The 17,149-nt window shown below is 44.1% G+C and overlaps 1 protein-coding gene across 1 annotated transcript in view; it reads right to left on the bottom strand.

Moving 5' to 3' along the window:
- Nucleotides 1-17,149, bottom strand: part of ACAP3 (ArfGAP with coiled-coil, ankyrin repeat and PH domains 3) — a 325,607-nt gene that overhangs the window by 150,285 nt on the left and 158,173 nt on the right. Inside the window, exon 4 of the mRNA XM_082273559.1 lies at nt 16,281-16,334. Coding sequence (XP_082129685.1) covers nt 16,281-16,334 — 54 coding nt within the window. The remainder of the gene's footprint in view (nt 1-16,280; nt 16,335-17,149) is intronic.

Below are 17,149 nucleotides of genomic sequence, written 5' to 3'. Positions count from 1 at the left end.
TATTTAACTTCCTGGTATAACGACCAGTCACTGCTGATCTCTCTCCTTGTTCAGGGTGATTGGTCTTGTCTCCACCCCTTCCTGTAGTTTTCTGCAGGCAGCCTGTTATGGGTGGGCTTGCTGGGCCCCTCCCACAGCTCTGCTCTCTGCACAGGTTATTTACAGCACAACGATGATGTCACTGCGACTTTTACAATGTAAAAGCTGAGTTTACAAAGGTGTTTGGTGCACACAATGTGGATTTATATTCTCTGTGCCTATTGAGTAATATATTTAAATGAAAGTGCTTGTTCCTGGAATTTAACTTTAAGGCTCGACATTGTCACATCATCATCCCCACTGCCTCGCTGTCAGTGTGACACGTTGCCCGCACTCACATGGGCCTGTGTTTTCCCAACTACAAAGAAACGCATATGCAAACAAAGCAAGATGCCAGATCCGTCAGATGCTTTGCATTTTGAACAGTCTGTGTTGACTCATTACTGATTCATCCTGGATAAAAAAGTCCAGTGACAGACATTAAAGACAGGCATGAACAGCAGCCTCAGGAATCTCCATTCTGGATACTATAAAGCATCTTCTTCCAATCAGTGTTCCTCCTGAGGTTGGTAGGGGTTCCTCAAGCTTTGACCAATTCACCATCAATGCAAGGGGACACTTCTACACCGATCAAAATTAGGGAACACTAAATAAACATAATTTTTATTGTTCATTTTCTTCTGTTATTATTAATTTTAATTTTATTGCGGACAATAATTTGGTTGTAGAGAGCAAAATGATCTGGCCTGGGTGTCAAATACTATAATCACGCCACACCTTTAATTCAGTGATTTGAATATTGTTTTGCAACATACTCATCGCATTAACAGACTGCAAATACTGTATAATTTACCTAAACTTTTTTTTTTTTGAGATAGTGAGAGAAAGGATCCTTTAAAGTGGAACTCCAGGAGGAAAGTTGAAAATTCTTTCTTGCAGTGGGGCTGTGCCCGTAATGCAAGGATTAACTGCTCATTTAGGTCTAGGGGGCATGGAAAGTTGCTTGCTACTTACCTGCTCCTCTATGCTTCTAAAGTGGTCCCCACGGTGACTTTTCCCTTATGCTCCAGCAATCTAACGTCCTCGGGTCATCATCAGGTTCAGTGGTCTCCACGCCGCGGCCCTTCGCTTGCTTTTATCCAGCTTCTGAGGCACTATGTCATTCACTGGCACCAACAAAGGGGCTCAGTTCGCACCAATGACACTAATGATGGGCACAATTCCTCCCAATGACACTAATTATGGGACACAATTCCTCCCAATGACACCAACGATGGGGCACAATTCCTACCAATGATACCAACTTTGGGGAACAATTCCTCCCAATGACACCAATGATGGAGTACAATTCCTACCAATGACACCAACGATGGGGCACAATTCCTCCCAATGACACCAATAATGGGACACAAATCCTTGCAGTAACAACAATGATGGGGCACTATTCCTTCCCTTGACACCAATGATGGAGTTCTATTCCTCCCACTGACACCAATTAATGGAAAGTATTCCTTCCACTGACACCAATGATGGGGCACTATTCCTTCCACTGACACCAATGAATGGGGCACTATTGCTTCCACTGACACCAATGATGGAGTGCTATTTCTTCCACTGACACCAATGATGGGGCACTATTCCTTCCCCTGACACCAATGATGGAGTGCTATTCCTTCCCCTGACACCAATGATGGAGTGCTATTCCTCCCACTGACACCAATGAATGGGGCACTATTGCTTCCACTGACACCAATGATGGAGTGCTATTCCTCCTACTGACACCAATGATGGGGCACTATCCCTTCCACTGACACCAATGATGGAGTGCTATTCCTCCCACTGACACCAATGATGGGGCACTATTCCTCCCACTGACACCAATGATGGAGTGCTATTCCTCCTACTGACACCAATGATGGGGCACTATCCCTTCCACTGACACCAATGATGGAGTGCTATTCCTCCCACTGACACCAAAGATGGGGCACTATTCTTTCCACTGACACCAATGATGGGACACTTTTCCTCCCACTGACACCAATGATGGGGCACTATTCTTTCCACTGACACCAATGATGGGACACTATTCCTCCCACTGACACCAATCATGTGGCACTATTCCTCCCACTGACACCAAAGATGGGGCACTATTCTTTCCACTGACACCAATGATGGAACACTATTCCTCCCACTGACACCAATGATGGAACACTATTCCTCCCACTGACACCAATGATGGAGCACTATTCCTCCCACTGACATCAATCATGGGGCACTATTCCTCCCACTGACATCAATCATGGGGCACTTTTCCTTCCACTGACACCAATGATGGGGCACTATTCCTCTGACGGACACCATTGAAGGGGCCCTATTCCTTCCACTGACACCAATGCTGGGGCACTATTCCTCCCACTGACACAAGCGATAGGGCACAATTCCTACCAATGGCACAAAGATGGGGCACAGTTCCTCCCAATGACTATAACAATAAGGCCCAATGACACCAATGACACAAGCAATAGGGCACAATTCCTACCAATGACACAAACAACCAGGCGCTATTCCTTTCGCTGACACCAAAGATGGGGCATTGTTTACTCCAACTGATGCTGGGACATTTTCTGCTACCACTGGCCACATTCCGAACCCCCTAAAATCTGAAAGACAGTAAACTGGCCCTTGGTTTAGAAAGTTTAGAGACCCCTGATCAAGACCAATGCAACTTCCATAGCCCTGCACTGAACTTGAGCATGCTGAGGAACAGTCCACTGCCAAAGCTTGAGAGAGAGCGGTCTGTTGGAGGAACAGAGAATCAGGTAATAGAAAAATGCATTTCACTGCCTCTAGACTAAACAAGCAGGTAAACCATGTAGTGCAGGTGCAGCCCCACTGCAAGAGAGAATGGTCAGGTTTCCCAGAGTTGGGCATAAAAGGTAAATTCAAAAAATTGTCAGAGTTCATTCCAAATTTAGACAGATTAAATGTCATCTTCTAAGAGTTCTTGTTGCAAACAAAAAACCCCAAAGGATTAGAACAATTGCTTTGTTTGTGTGCAATAGGATGGGCCTTAAGAGGCTCTTCCACTTGAATGTAAATGTAGGCTTCCTCAGATATCGCAAAGAGAAGATTTGTCTCAGAAACTCCATTACCTATAGCATCTAGATGCTTTCTGTTCCGAAATCAGGAAAGGAAAGTGGGAATAACCAGGACTGACCTGCATTCTGTCAATCTGCTTCAATAACTTTATTAAAAACTAGTAGACAGAAAACAGATGAGTCTTTCTCCAACGCATTTACAACTGGTTTGTAGAACCATTCTGCATTGGGGGGGGGGGGGGGGGGGGTGTCTTGGAATGGTTTGTTCCCACTGGTCCATGAGAGCTGACAGGACCCGGAACGCGCTTCACACCATGCAGCTAGTTTTGCAGGGATAGTAACTTCTGTAAATGCAATCTTTGTGATGTAGGAGCGCAGAATCTTATGTGCATGTATTTCGATGGAAGACGTAGTTTACCAGCAACTGTGGGGTCTTGCTGGACCCCCAGAGGGGTTTCTTAAAGTTTTGAAAGGATGGGAGTGCCACACCAGCTTGTACAAACTTTTAAAATATTTTTATTTTGGAACAGGCAACGCGTGCCTTTCCAATCCAAGAGCCTGCATCATCCTGTTTTAGCCTTGATGAAGGGGGGAGTGCTGAGCCCCCGAAACGCGCTGGCTGTTCCAAAATAAAAATCTTTTAAAAGTTTGTACAAGTTGGTGTCCCGCTCCCATCCTTTCAAAACTTCAACAAACCCATCTTCTGTAAATGACAACACTGATTCTAATTGATTCACATTGCTGTAGAGGGCTGAGGCTTGCCAGAAGTGTGACACTCTGACTGTTACATACATCTTCTATGCATGATGACATAAACATGTACACGCTCATATTGGCCATGTGTGCATATTTATCCTCTGTGCAAACAGTTACAGCTCCAGCTTTGTCTCCAGTGAACAATACCGACCAGCAAAACAAATTCATTATGGCCAACCAATTCTTCCCATGCACTTGAACGTTTTAATGCTGCGTGTGTCCCTGCTGTGGAGGATTTATCTATATTGGTCCAGGTGAGCAACATCTCCAGAACAGAAAAACTAATTAAAAAGACAACATTTTTGTTACAATGGAAAAACTGCTCTGGTGACAACTGCCAAAAAGGGAACTTCCCTCATTTTAGAGAGGTCTCCTCCAACTTCCTGTTGTGTCTCTGAACAGGAAGTGAAGGGAAACCTCCCCAACGGGACACAGACAGAAAAATAAAGCTTTTGCTGCATTTACTAACACTGGCTAAAGCCCCATACACACGCACAGATTGTTGGCCGTAAATTGTTGGCCAACGTCCGATCTGCCGATTGTAGGCTTGTTAGTATGATGTTTCCGACAACCAACTGTGAATTTTCGGACGAAAAAAATCTGGTGTGCATGCTATAAAATTTTTGTTGGCCAACAAAAAACGGCCGATTGTTCCTCAGTCAGTACAGATTTCGGCAGACAAAAATCAGATGAGCAAGACTGGGCATGCTCAGAGAAGAAAAAACACACTGAAAGTCAATCAGAACATGACATCACTTCTGAAGTTGGTTTTTGTTGGCCAACAAAAGTCCAGTGCAAGTCTAGAGCACATTTCAACCAACAAACAACACTGGACAAAAGTTGGCCGATCAGTTGGCCAACAATCTGTGCATGTGTACGGGGCTTTAACATGCCCCCCTGACACTGGTCCAAGTAGTGAGTCACAGTGCACACCTATCTGGTATCTGCTTACTTGAATCTGTTTAAGCACATTCAAAATTCCTAAGCCCTTATTAAGGGGAAGCGTGTTTGGCCGTCGAAACATGTTGGATTATTAATTTTTATCATTAAAATCTTTGGAATCTTGGACATTTGTTTGGTGCTCTCATTGGATAGTATGTAAGTGGATTCTCAGCTCTGTGTCCTTTTCCTGTTTCTGAGGGGCGTGCCCACTGACAACTTCAGAAACCCTTAGAAAATCTGAATCCAGCGCCCTGTTTGTTGTTCTCTATGTTTGTTGTCTCTATGTCCACTGGGACAGAGAGAAAAAAAAAAAACTGGCAGAGCTCTTTACCATTCCTTACATGAGCCAAAAACAAAATTCTTACATACACCTTAGAGAAAGTTTAAACTTGCCTCACGTCTTTACCATCCCCCCGAGTGGAACTACACTGCATCTGAGCACCAAAAACCATTTTATGAATTTTTAATATGCAAAGCAAACTCCCCCATCCATTCATGTCTCCATGCTTTATTTTGCTAAGAAATCACTTTGAAAAACACTCCCCTAGCATTTCTCACTGTGGCCATTTTAAGTAAGGGTAGATGATTCATTTAGCATTTACTTCCTGGGATCCATCTGCCCTTAGCTCAGGCTTGCTGGCAGGAGGGTGTGCTTAGCTGAGAAAACCTCTTCTACCTCCTGAAGACTCCTGGGATGTAAGACATCATTTGCTTAGGCCTTGAATCTACAAAGTAACTGACGAAAATGTAAAAAAAACTTTAAAACCAGTAAATATGATATACTTTCCTACCTATTTACTAATGCTAGCAGCATAAGGATAACAATAGTCAATGTTGATGGAGAGAGTGAAGTTCCGTTTTAGGCTGAGTTCACATTTGTGTGATGACAGACATCGCATGTGATTAGCACCGCATTGATGTGCAGATCACATGCAATGTCTATGCAATGCAATTTCAGCCATACAAACTGTATGGCCGAAATCGCATCGCATTCGCACTAAAATGGTGCAGGACCCTTTGTTTGGTCACTCTGGAATTAGATTGCATGTGTTCACACCTTTGTCCTTTAAAAGGATAGTTCACCTTTATAAAAAAAAAAAACAAACTACCTATGCAGGTAAAGGATGTTTGTAGATTAAAATAAACTGAAAAGCTCTGACTAAAGATGAATATTGCCCTTGCTATAGGTGGAAGCCATTTACATAACTTATGAAGCCTGACTGGAATACTCCCAGGACGTTGCTAAGTGAGGCCTAGTCATCTCTGCTCACCTCCACCATCACAGTAGTAAGCTCTTTCTCTGATTCAAACACATACTCTTTCTCTCGCCTGATGCAGGAGCTCTGAGCTCAGGATTTGAGAGCTCACTCCTGTAATGGTGGAGGTGAGCAGTGATGACTAGGCCTCACTTAGCAATGTCCTGGGAGTATTCCAGTCAGGCTTCATAATGTACATAAATGGCTTACACCTATAGCAAGGGCATTATCCAACTTTAGTCAGTTGTTCAGTTTGTTTTTATCTATAGATTCCTATTATCTGTGTAGCAGAATTTCCAGGCATTGTGCCAGATGTGGGTCTGCCAGGGTTACCGCTAGTAACAACAGCACATTTAAGCCTGTTCTCCAAGTGTGAGCACTGAGACAAGAAACAGTCCAGCATCTTTGGGTTTTGTATTTATTTTAGGAACTTGGATGGGAGAAGGGAATGAGTGGGATAATCCTGTGGCTCGACTATACACTGTAATGGGACAACTGAGAAAAATGACTCTTGACGCTGACTTGACGCCGGCTGGATGCCGGTCACCGCCGGTTGGCGCTTGTTAACACTGACTTGCAGTCCTATTAACTCTGTACTGACTTTGACACTTCCCCGGTGACACAAAGTCCTTTTCACTGCTCCCTTTTGCCCTCCTGGCTAACGGAGCTACTTGAAATACTGCTGCAGCTCTTAACACTTCAGGGCCCGGCACCCTCTTTACTCTTATACTTCTCTTCAGGGCTTAGACTCAGGCACCCTCTTTTCTAAGCTTCCCCCTGGTTAGCTGGCTCCTGGATCCCTCTGACCTTCCTGGAGTGGTCCCCTATCCTAGGCAGACCCTGGGGCAGTTTACAGCACTCACGACTCTGCTTTCCTGGAAACTTCGGCCCCAACAGCTCCGCACGGTCCTCAGCACATTGGATCCCTCTCTGCAGCTCAGCTCAACCTTCTGTCCTCTAGGCCGACCGCCCAGGACACCTTCCCTCACACTGACAGGAGAAGAGACAGCGTCACCCCCCTCCTGGGACTCTGTTTCCCACCAAAGATGCCATGTCATGTGCTTCCCTCAGACTTCTATCCCCCTCCCAGGATGCATTGCGGCAGGATCTGCCCTCTGGGGTGGATACAAGCCCTGGTGTGTTATTGGTCAGGTTTCTTCCACTGTCCAATGAGAGCCCTCATTGGATACAGTGGGGAGACTCCCCAACTCAACAGTCACACCTGAGAACACAGGACAGCCTGACTGAATAATTGGACCCTGCTGATAAGCAGACAACGTCTCCCCTATAGGTTACCTAGCACCTACCTAGGAGGGTGCTACATCTGCATAGGCAGTTTTGTGGTAAAGGTGAACTATCCCTTTAAGTAAACTTTTCCAGGTTTGCCACTGCTTAGCTCCTTCTGCAAATGCTAGTTGCCTGGCTGTTACACAGTGAGCTCCTGGCCTCAATTTCTGGTACATGGACCTGGATCACGTATGTAAATCAGGAAGTCGGAGGTCTCTAACTGCATGCCTGTTCTAGATCTGAAACTCAAAATTTGAAAGCCTGAGGGTCACCAAAACAACCAGGAAATAGAATTCTGATAGAGCGTTCTGCAGTCCATCATGAACACTGCTGCCAGTCTCATTCACCCTACAAACCACATGGTGTCTGCCACCCCTCTCTGCCAATCCCTTCATTGGCTGCCACTCAACCAGCAAATGAAGTTCAACATACTAACAGTAGCCTAAAAAGCCATCCACAACCTGGCCCCCAGCTACATCACTTAACTGGTCTCAATATAACAACCAAATCCTCCTCTTCGTTCATCCCAGGACCTTCTGCTCTCTAGCTCCTTTGTCACCTCATCCCATCCTCACCTCCAGGACTTCTTCCGAGCTTCTCCCATCCTCTGGAATGCTCTACCCCAATCTGTCCAACTATCTCCTACTTTGTCTACTTTCATGCAATCCCTGAAATGTCATCTCTTCAGAGAAGCCTATTTGGACCCCACCTAAAGCGGAGTTCCGGGATCAAAAACAACTTTGGCCCATCCGCTTGCTGTAAATCCTCTAAAAAACAAATAGATACCGATTTTTTTTTTCTTTACTTACCTTGTTTTTGAACAAAGTATACTTACCTTCTTTCTACTTCCTCCCCCTTCGGCCGCGGCCTGCGGCGTCACTTCCTGATTGAGATGACTCCTGGGAGCTGAACGTCATCGCTCCCAGGAGTCAATGGGCCTGCATCGGCCCCGATGTTAGTTCTGGTGCAGGTGCATCATTCCCCGCTAAACAGCTTCTGGGCATGCAGGGATGACGTGCCTGCCCTGGAAGTGACGAGCGGGGCCGGTGCAGGGCATTCTGGGACGAAGAGGACATGGAAGAGGACACGGAAGAGGAAGCAGAAGAGGAAGCAGAAGAGGAAGCAGAAGAGGAAGCAGAAGAGGAAGCAGAAGAGGAAGCAGAAGAGGAAGCGCTGGCTTCAGCTGCCCACACCTGAGATGGCAGCGCTGGAGAAGAAATTTTCAAGGTAAGTATTTCTTCTAAAAGGTAAGTGCGACCTGGGACAGTTCACAGGCTATCCATTATGGAATATACTAGCCCTGACTGTCCTGGGGGTATTTTTATTGAAAAAACATTTCCGAGGCCGGAACTCGGTTTAACAACTGTACATTTATTTCTTTATCAGCACAACCCCCACAGTTCTTACCTCTTGTATCTCTTGATCCTCCCTCTTAGTCCCAGTTCACACTAGTGTGATGTGGGAAACCCTACGATTCAGTGCAGTTTCCCACATCGCATTAGAATCGCACAGTGGTTCACACTGAGATCTGTGAATCGCTGGGGGTGTCAATGTAAACTTAAAGACAACCTCAGATTGGTTCCCAGATCGCAATGCGAACTGTGAAATGGTGCAGGAATCAGATCGCATAGGTGCGAACAACCATGCGATCCGATTCCAGTGCAGACCAACTAAAAAAGGCCCTGCACCATTTCGGTGCAAAAGCGATACGTTTGAATCGCACAGACATTGCATGTGATCTGCACCGCAATGTGGTGCAAATGCGATGTCTGGCATCGCACCAGTGTGAACCCGCACTTAGACTGTAAGCTCTACCGAGCTGAGCCCTCTGATTCCTAATGTATTATAGTGAATTGTAATTGTACTTTCTACCTTCATGTTGTAAAGCGTTGCGTAGACTGTCAGCGCTATATAAATCCTGTATAATAATAATGTCAGCATCCATGTTCCTCTCCTGACATGTCAGCAGCATACAGAAGGGTTAAATCGATTATGTGGGGGTGAGGCCTGTGCTGGTTTTTCACTGACACAAGTCCAATTTTCAGTGAGCAACAGATGACGGGGTCAACGATGAACAAATTTGCCGTTAGGAGTCATGACAGGGGAATGCTCCATGTAGAAGCTTCATTTTACTGCAGGCAGCCGGAAGGAACATAATTATACAATCACATTGTCTGCATGCCCCAAACAGTAAACATCATTGTGCAAGGCAATCATGATTTTAGTCACCACAGCGGAATGCTGCACTCCATACTGTCAGGTTCATACAGGCTTAAAAAGCTTCACCATCTTAGGCAGCTTATATGGTAGGAATGTATACATCGTGTCATGGAGCAATGATGGCTTCTCAGGGAGGAGTTATATAACCTACATACAGCAATATGCTGCCATATAGCTGCGTATTCAGGCTGTTTCAGAACCTCCAAAGCACAGAGCGCGATACAAGATGGAGGGGTTTGTGCGTGAACTGAGTAATGCTGCTGAATGCCATAATCTAGGTTGCTTGCACAGTCAAACGAATGCCCAATATATCTGGTATCCTGTCTAAAACTAGACATGCTGAACAATAAAGCTAACAAATTCCTTCATTTACACCAACAGCACTGATGGATGAATCCCCCGCTATACCGGCAAGTGTATTCTGAAAGCAAGAGCTACCAGCTGTCAGAATACCCGAACAGTGCCTGCACCTGACTGGATGCAGACGCTGCTCGTTCTGACAAATTTCCAGACAGGTTTCTTCAACAAAAGTCAATTGAACAATCGATATATGGTGAATGAAGCGGTGCCAGTAGGGCCATAAGCTGCTCAGATTTCAAACGAGCCAGCAGGAATCACGCAAAACGCAAGTAGCGTATTGGCCACCTTAATACCAGTTTCTGTCACTCCGTTGAAAAAAAGTATTTATGTTCTTTGGCCTAAGGACTCGTTCACACCATATTCATTCAAGCTTCCTTGTAAACATTGTGCCAAGTTGAAACAACACATTGCCTTGCCGTTATTAGGTTATACAGTGTATAAAGCATGAGCACAGGTGTAAACAAGCCTTAATGCAGGGATCCTCAAACTACTGCCCTCCAGCTGTTGCGAAACTACACATCCCATGAGCCCTTGTAAAACTCTAACATTCCCAGACATGACTAGGCATGATGGGAATTGTAGTTCCAGAACAGCTGGAGGGCCATAGTTTGAAGACCCCTGCCTTAATGGGTTACCAAACCCAGGACCTTGCATTTACTATATCTGGCCTCCCACAGAACACAGAAATGCAATACTTTTAGTTCTCCCATAATTGTCCCATGAGGATGCAGGACCCCTGACCCTCTGTCTGCACAGTGCTGATTGGCCCTGTGCTGATAACATACACTCTCCCAAGAAAATTGCTAGCAATACACACCAAACTGAGCATGTGTGGCTTGTCCCCTAGCCACTGCAATATAAGGAGATATATTGGAGACTCTTGAATAAGGATAGGATCAGAGAAGACAGGATCAAACAGAATGCTTTACATCATATACAGACTGATTTTAAGGTTGTGGGTTTAGTAACACTTTAATATCAGTTTCTGCAACTCTCTTGAAAATGATATTCGTGTTCTTTGGCCTAAGGACTCCTCCATACCATATTCATTGAGTTTCCATATAAACATTGTGACAAGTTGTAACAACACATTGCACTGCCCTTATTAGGTTATACAGTGTATAAATCATGAGCGCTGGTGTGAATGAGCCTTAAAGTGTTACTAAACCCAGGAGCCTGCATTCACTATATTTGGTCTCCCACAGTACCCAGAACATGGAAAGGCAATATTTTAGTAAATATAAACTGCTAAATACCGTTTTTTCATCAGCAGTTAGAGCAGTCTTGTGACTTCTATCAATGTCTGTTTAAAGCTTGTAGGAGGAGTTTTTATTCTGCTCTGATTGTCCTATGAGGCTGCAGGACCCCTGACCCTCTGTCTGTACAGTGATGATTGGCCCTGTGCTCATCACATACAATAATAATAATAATAATAATAATAATAATCACATACATTCTCCCAAAAAAAAAAAAAATTCTCTAGCAATACAGAGCACATGTGCCGGTGAAGTCACTGGTGGCAGAAACAGAAAATATCTCCTACACGATGCACGTTTAAAGGAGTTGTAAAGGCAGAATGTTTTTTTATCTTAATGCATTCTATGCATTCAAATAAAAAAACCTTCTGTGTTCCTCAGCCCCCTAACATTTACCTGAGGACCCTCTCTGTCCAGCGATGTCCATGAGTGTCCCAGCTTTCCGAGATTATCCCTCCTGACTGGCTGCCACTAGCCGATCAGGGGATAGAGGGACGGGGCCGGGCTCAGTGTCTGAATGGACACCGGGAGCTGTGACTCAGCTCGGGTGCCCCCATAGCAAGCTGCTTGCGGTGGGGGCACTCAACAGGAGGGAGGGGCCAGGAGTACAGAAGAGGAACCCGTGAAGAGGAGGATCCCGGCTGCTTTGTGCAAAACTAACTGCACAGAGGCGGTAAGTATAACATATTTGTTATTTTTATAGGGGGGGGGGGGGGAGGAAATGAGACTTTACAAATCACGTTAAAAGATATTTCTTGCAGCTACAGGTAAGCTTTATTATAAAGTTCCCTGTGGGTTCGAAAGTCCAAGTGGTGTTTACTACCTGTTTAAAATAATACAAGGCGTTCTTTGAAGGGTGACAGTACCAAGCGAGTGACCCCAGGTTGGTCAGTGTGTGGAGGGGAAGCTGTTCAGCACAGATTATGGCATCACTGTACCAGCACTGACTCGTACATGAATTGTCAGCTTCCCCAGCGACCCATCAGCTATGAGACATGCATGCATTCAATGCATTGTACCAAGCTGGACCAATGTAAGTTTGCAAAAGGTCATACCTGGAGTTCAGTTTTAAAATCCATCAACTACATTTTTTTATTTATTTTTTTTAATTAATGAATTGTTAGTGTTTTTTTCCCATATGTGCTTGATGTTTAAGCTGTAGTGTGCATGCGTCATTATTACCATCTTCACAATTCCATCTCTTTCAGGAGCTGGTTTCCCTCTGGTTTGGAAGGGAAAGCGAAATAAACGGATTTAGCAGTTTGCTCACTATAATCCCTCTTCCATCCTCAGAATAGCACAAGCTACATTGCCAAGAGCTGCGAGCCTCCTGCATGTGCGTCAAGAGCAGGACTGATACCAGGCTGGAGAGGTGGGAGGCAGCGGAAGGTCACCCAGCAAATCCCCTCTCATTTCCTGATGACTTCATGTAAAGGGTTTAGCTGAAGACAGTAGGGAGGAGTAGGGAAGATGCCTGGAGGGGGGGCTGCCACACAGGAAACATTTGGATATAAAATACGCATCCATTGAGCTTTTCCTTATCTCCTGTCAGTGATTTTTTTTTTACGGGAAAGGGTCTTCCCTCATCCTGTCTTTCTCTCTCTCTCTCTCTGCAGGCATGATTAATGCATAAGGGCTGACAGTGGGGGAGGAAGACACCTAGCCAAGGCTATTCATGAAACAATATGCTATCCATGCTGACGGTCATCTGCAAATCAAGTGACAGAAAAAATGGGTTCAAACTTTCATGCCAGTCATAAAGGAAAGTAGTATCCTTACCGACTGCTGGTCTACTGCGACACCAGTGCCTTAGGCCTCATGTACATGGGACATTTGGCCACGATGCATGAGATGCCAGCTTTGGGTGTGGGTGGAAGGCACAGGTGCACCATCCAGCCCCGCTGCCAGCAGCCTGTTAAACTCTATGAGAGGTTGACAGCTTCTGTGCCTGAATGGTGCACCTCAATGGTGCAGTAGCTGTCAGCCCCTCATATAGTTTACCAGGCTGGTTGGTATACCTGTGTCTTACGTCTGCACCGTCATGCACCAGGGCTAAACGCCAAGTCTGAATGAGACCCTAAAGAGGATTTTTCCTTAACTTTGAATAACATCTTTGAAATATAACTATGCCCAAAACCTTTGTTTTTTATTTTTATTTTGGATAGAGTATGGGTGGGTTATAACCCAGTCTTTTTTTATTTTTTTTGCCATGTGTCCTATTGTAGCGATTTCCCTTTATTACCTCTCCCACAGCCATACCAGGAAGTAAGAGGGAACCCCTGCAAAAGAGGGACATCCCCTCTTTGACATTGACACCAGAACACGTGTCCCCATTAGATTTCCCCACAATTATTTTTCTGGTGGCAACTCAAGATCTAGGATTTTCTCACTTTCATTCTCCGTGACCATGGTCACCAGGACAAATAAGGTAAATATCACATACGGGGACTCAAACAGCAAGAAAAACTGGATAGGTGTTCCAATCCCTCTCTATTCTATCCAAATTGACAACATTTCTGCATATAGATGCACTTTAAAGTATTTTCATAGCCAAAACATTTTTTTTGCTTTTTTTTTTTAATGTTACGGATAGAAAATGGTAGAGCTGAAACCCCTATCTGATTATTTTTTGCTGTGTTTCTCTGAGCATTTCCTTAACAAGTCAGAAGAAATCTCCCCAAATAAAGAATTCCCTTCTTAGACAGCTGAGACGAGAAAATGTGTCCCCATTTGAAGATTTCCCATTACCTCTTGCTCTCATGATTTAGGGCTTCTCCCAATCTCTGTCTCAGGAACAAGTCACCGAGGTAATAGAGGGGTGAATCTCTCCAGTGGGGACACAGACCACAGTAAAAACTTGCCATTAGGTCTAACCCCTCCTCATTTTATCCAAAAATGATATGCCTGATCACTAGCCATAATGTACTATATATAAATATTGAACACTACCTACCTCACAGCTGAAATTAGAACTAAAGGGCAAAACTTTTTTCACTTTGGATGGAGTACAGGAGGGTTTTAACCCCAATAATAATTTTTCTGCCAACTGTGTTCCATTGGGGAGATTTCCCTTTACTTCCTGTCCCATAACCACAACAGGAAGGGAGAGGAAATCTCTCCAAAGTTAAGGAAACCCTGATTGTCACCATTGGGAGATTTCTCCTCTATTCCTGTTCTGGTGCCAAACAAATTGTAGGATTTACTTTCACTGATAACGGTAAACAGGACAAATGGAGAAGGTGAATCTCCCAAATGGGGGCAGGGGCTGCAATTAAAACCTGACCGGTGTTCTAATCGCTCTCCAGTCTATCCAAAACTTAAAAAGGCTTTGCCTTTTCCCCATTTACACTTGAATGCGCAAAACTTTACAAGTTGCCTGGGTGGAATTTATTTATATTATTGCTTAATAATTGAAGCTTTCCTGGCCCCCTCCAATGCCAGTATTTATAGGTGCTAAGGCTTTTGTATAGCTGTCTGCCTGAATCCCTCTGCTAATCACCCACACAGCAAGCTTAATTTTCTAAAAGATCATCCTTTGCCGCTCCGAGCCAAGAGACTTATCTCTGCACAGCTCTATGTCCCCCTTAAAACTGTCACTTGTCTGATTCAGGGTGAAAAACTGGAAAGAGATGACATGGTTCTCTCTCATTTCCTGGGCTGCGAATTCTGCAACATCTGGCACCCCATCACTGAGAGATTATGCAACACCCAGCCGGGCAAGCAGATGTGCTCAGCAATCTCTGGAATAATCCAGTCTCAACAAGCAAATGAGATGAATGCTTTAAATAAGCACAGCGTACAGTCCTACTTGCCCGATTCACCCCGGTCTCAGTTGAGAAAAAAACATTTCTGAAAACCTAAATGCCAGTTAAAAGGTCATTTTCAGCTATCCATGCACTTTAACCCTCAGGACACGCTGCAAATAAATATGGCAAGTAGTAGTATGGTGGTTGTGGAGATGCCCTGCCAGCCTAATTATTTCATTTTAGTATGCAGGTTTTGTTACCAGTAGCAAGACACATTAGAAAGAGGTGCTAAGACATTTGTCACATGATATTTCCAATTATATCAAATTTTAGCCACTATTATTGGTAAGACCATATTAATCGCTGTGACACATCATAGTATTTAAATATGAAATGTTAATGTAAATTTCACCAGGGGCGTAGACTAAAGATCAGAATAAGGCCCCATGAACATTGGGCGACCCTAGCTCTTCTAAATGCCTTTTTCCTGGGAAGAAAAAAACAGCATCAAAAACGTGCTTTAAAATCAGTTTTCGCAAACGCATTTAGGCGCATCAAGTACTTGGATGTTCATTCATTTCACTGGCCAATATTAATTTATTCTGCCCATTGAAATTAATGAATGAACGCTCATGTGCTTGACGTGACTAGTGGTAATGTGCGTTTAGACATTTTTACACAAGTTTAGGTGCGTCAGGCATTTTTTTTTTGCAGAAAAAGACTCCTCTCCAACATCAAATGCCCTTTGACAGAGGTTCTAATTCCTCTCCCCTCTATCCAAAACTTGAAAAAAGTTTTGCCTTTGGCTATACTTTAATATTCTGTCAACAGTCTTTGTCACAGCAAGGAGTAAGAGAAGTGGGAGAGAGAACCTCAGCATCAGACAGCTCGGACTAATTAATGAGACAATGTGGTGAAGGATGTGGACATAGGGATGGAGGCTTTATGCCATCCAAAGCTCTACAATGTCTCTGGGCTCCAAGACCCAATCATTCTGTATACGAACAGCCATGCTAACCTAGACAGACCCGGGTCTTCAGAGGAATGTAGGAGCACAGGTCATGATGTTGATTAGGAGGAGGTTGATGATGGTGGAACTTCCTTACGTTACTACATAGAAGAAAACCAATTTCCCCCAGAAATCACCTTTAATTAAAGGAAGAACACAGCCCTGCTAGCCCTGCTAAGGCTGCTATAGTGTTTAAAACAACAACAGCATCAATTTCCTCAGAAATAGAACCAATGTCATTTACACAACAGTTGGCAAGCAGACATACGCAGACTAGAGTACTTTATCTTTTAAAATTGGCATGCTCTTACCATGTGATAGTTAACCATTTCCTGCAGACTATCCCCAAATTTGTCCAAACACTCCTGAAAAAAATAGAAATAAGGAACAGATGAGTTGCCAATATCATTCTTTTACAGAGTACAATGCTGATTGGTTAAAGCATACCTCCACTTTTGTTGAGAAAAAAAACCTTCCCCTCTGGGTGATCTATGTACATTACAAGGATTTCTACTATGTGGATGTGGTAAGTAAATCTAATGGGACTGGTTTCATAATTATTAGTCAGCTGCTACACCTTGCAGGGCTCTAATGAGGGAAAATTGCAAGGCTTGCATCCCTTTAGATGTGATTTCCCAATCAGGGAATCTTAGACAGACTTCTGGGAAAATCAGTGAGCCAATCACACGAGCAGGAAATTATGTTTCTAGGGGGTGTTCTGCACAGATTCTGGATACAGAACTCCTCCAGGTAGCCATATTGCATTGCATTTTAGAGCAAATTACAAAGCTGCAGATTGAAAAAGGAAAAGGTAATTTTTAATAACATTCAATTACAATATAACTTGAGTCGCAATTGAATGCACTATACTATTTTTTTTTTTAGTTGCTATTTTTCTCCCCATGAAAGTGGAGTTGCCCTTTAAGTACCAATAGACCGTAGATGGCAGAGTTAATTATGTGAGTGTCATACAAACACTGAATGTTTCATCAGGAATCAGCTTTGTAGGTCTCAAATGTGTTGTGTCTGGAGTTCAAGGTGTGACTGACCATCTGCGCTTCCCGATAGGTCTGCCAATGGCTATATGTATCTGTGTACTTCCTGAACAATGCAACACCTTTCTGTAAACATCTGTTTTAAGAGCCGGTTCACACTACCATGAGCAGAAAGTCGCCCCATG

This window comes from Pelophylax lessonae, assembly GCF_965119305.1.
Source record: "Pelophylax lessonae genome assembly, chromosome: 12".
NCBI lineage: Eukaryota > Metazoa > Chordata > Amphibia > Anura > Ranidae > Pelophylax > Pelophylax lessonae.
The sequence above is the reverse complement of the archived record's forward strand: the minus strand, read 5'-3'. Positions and strand labels throughout refer to the sequence as shown.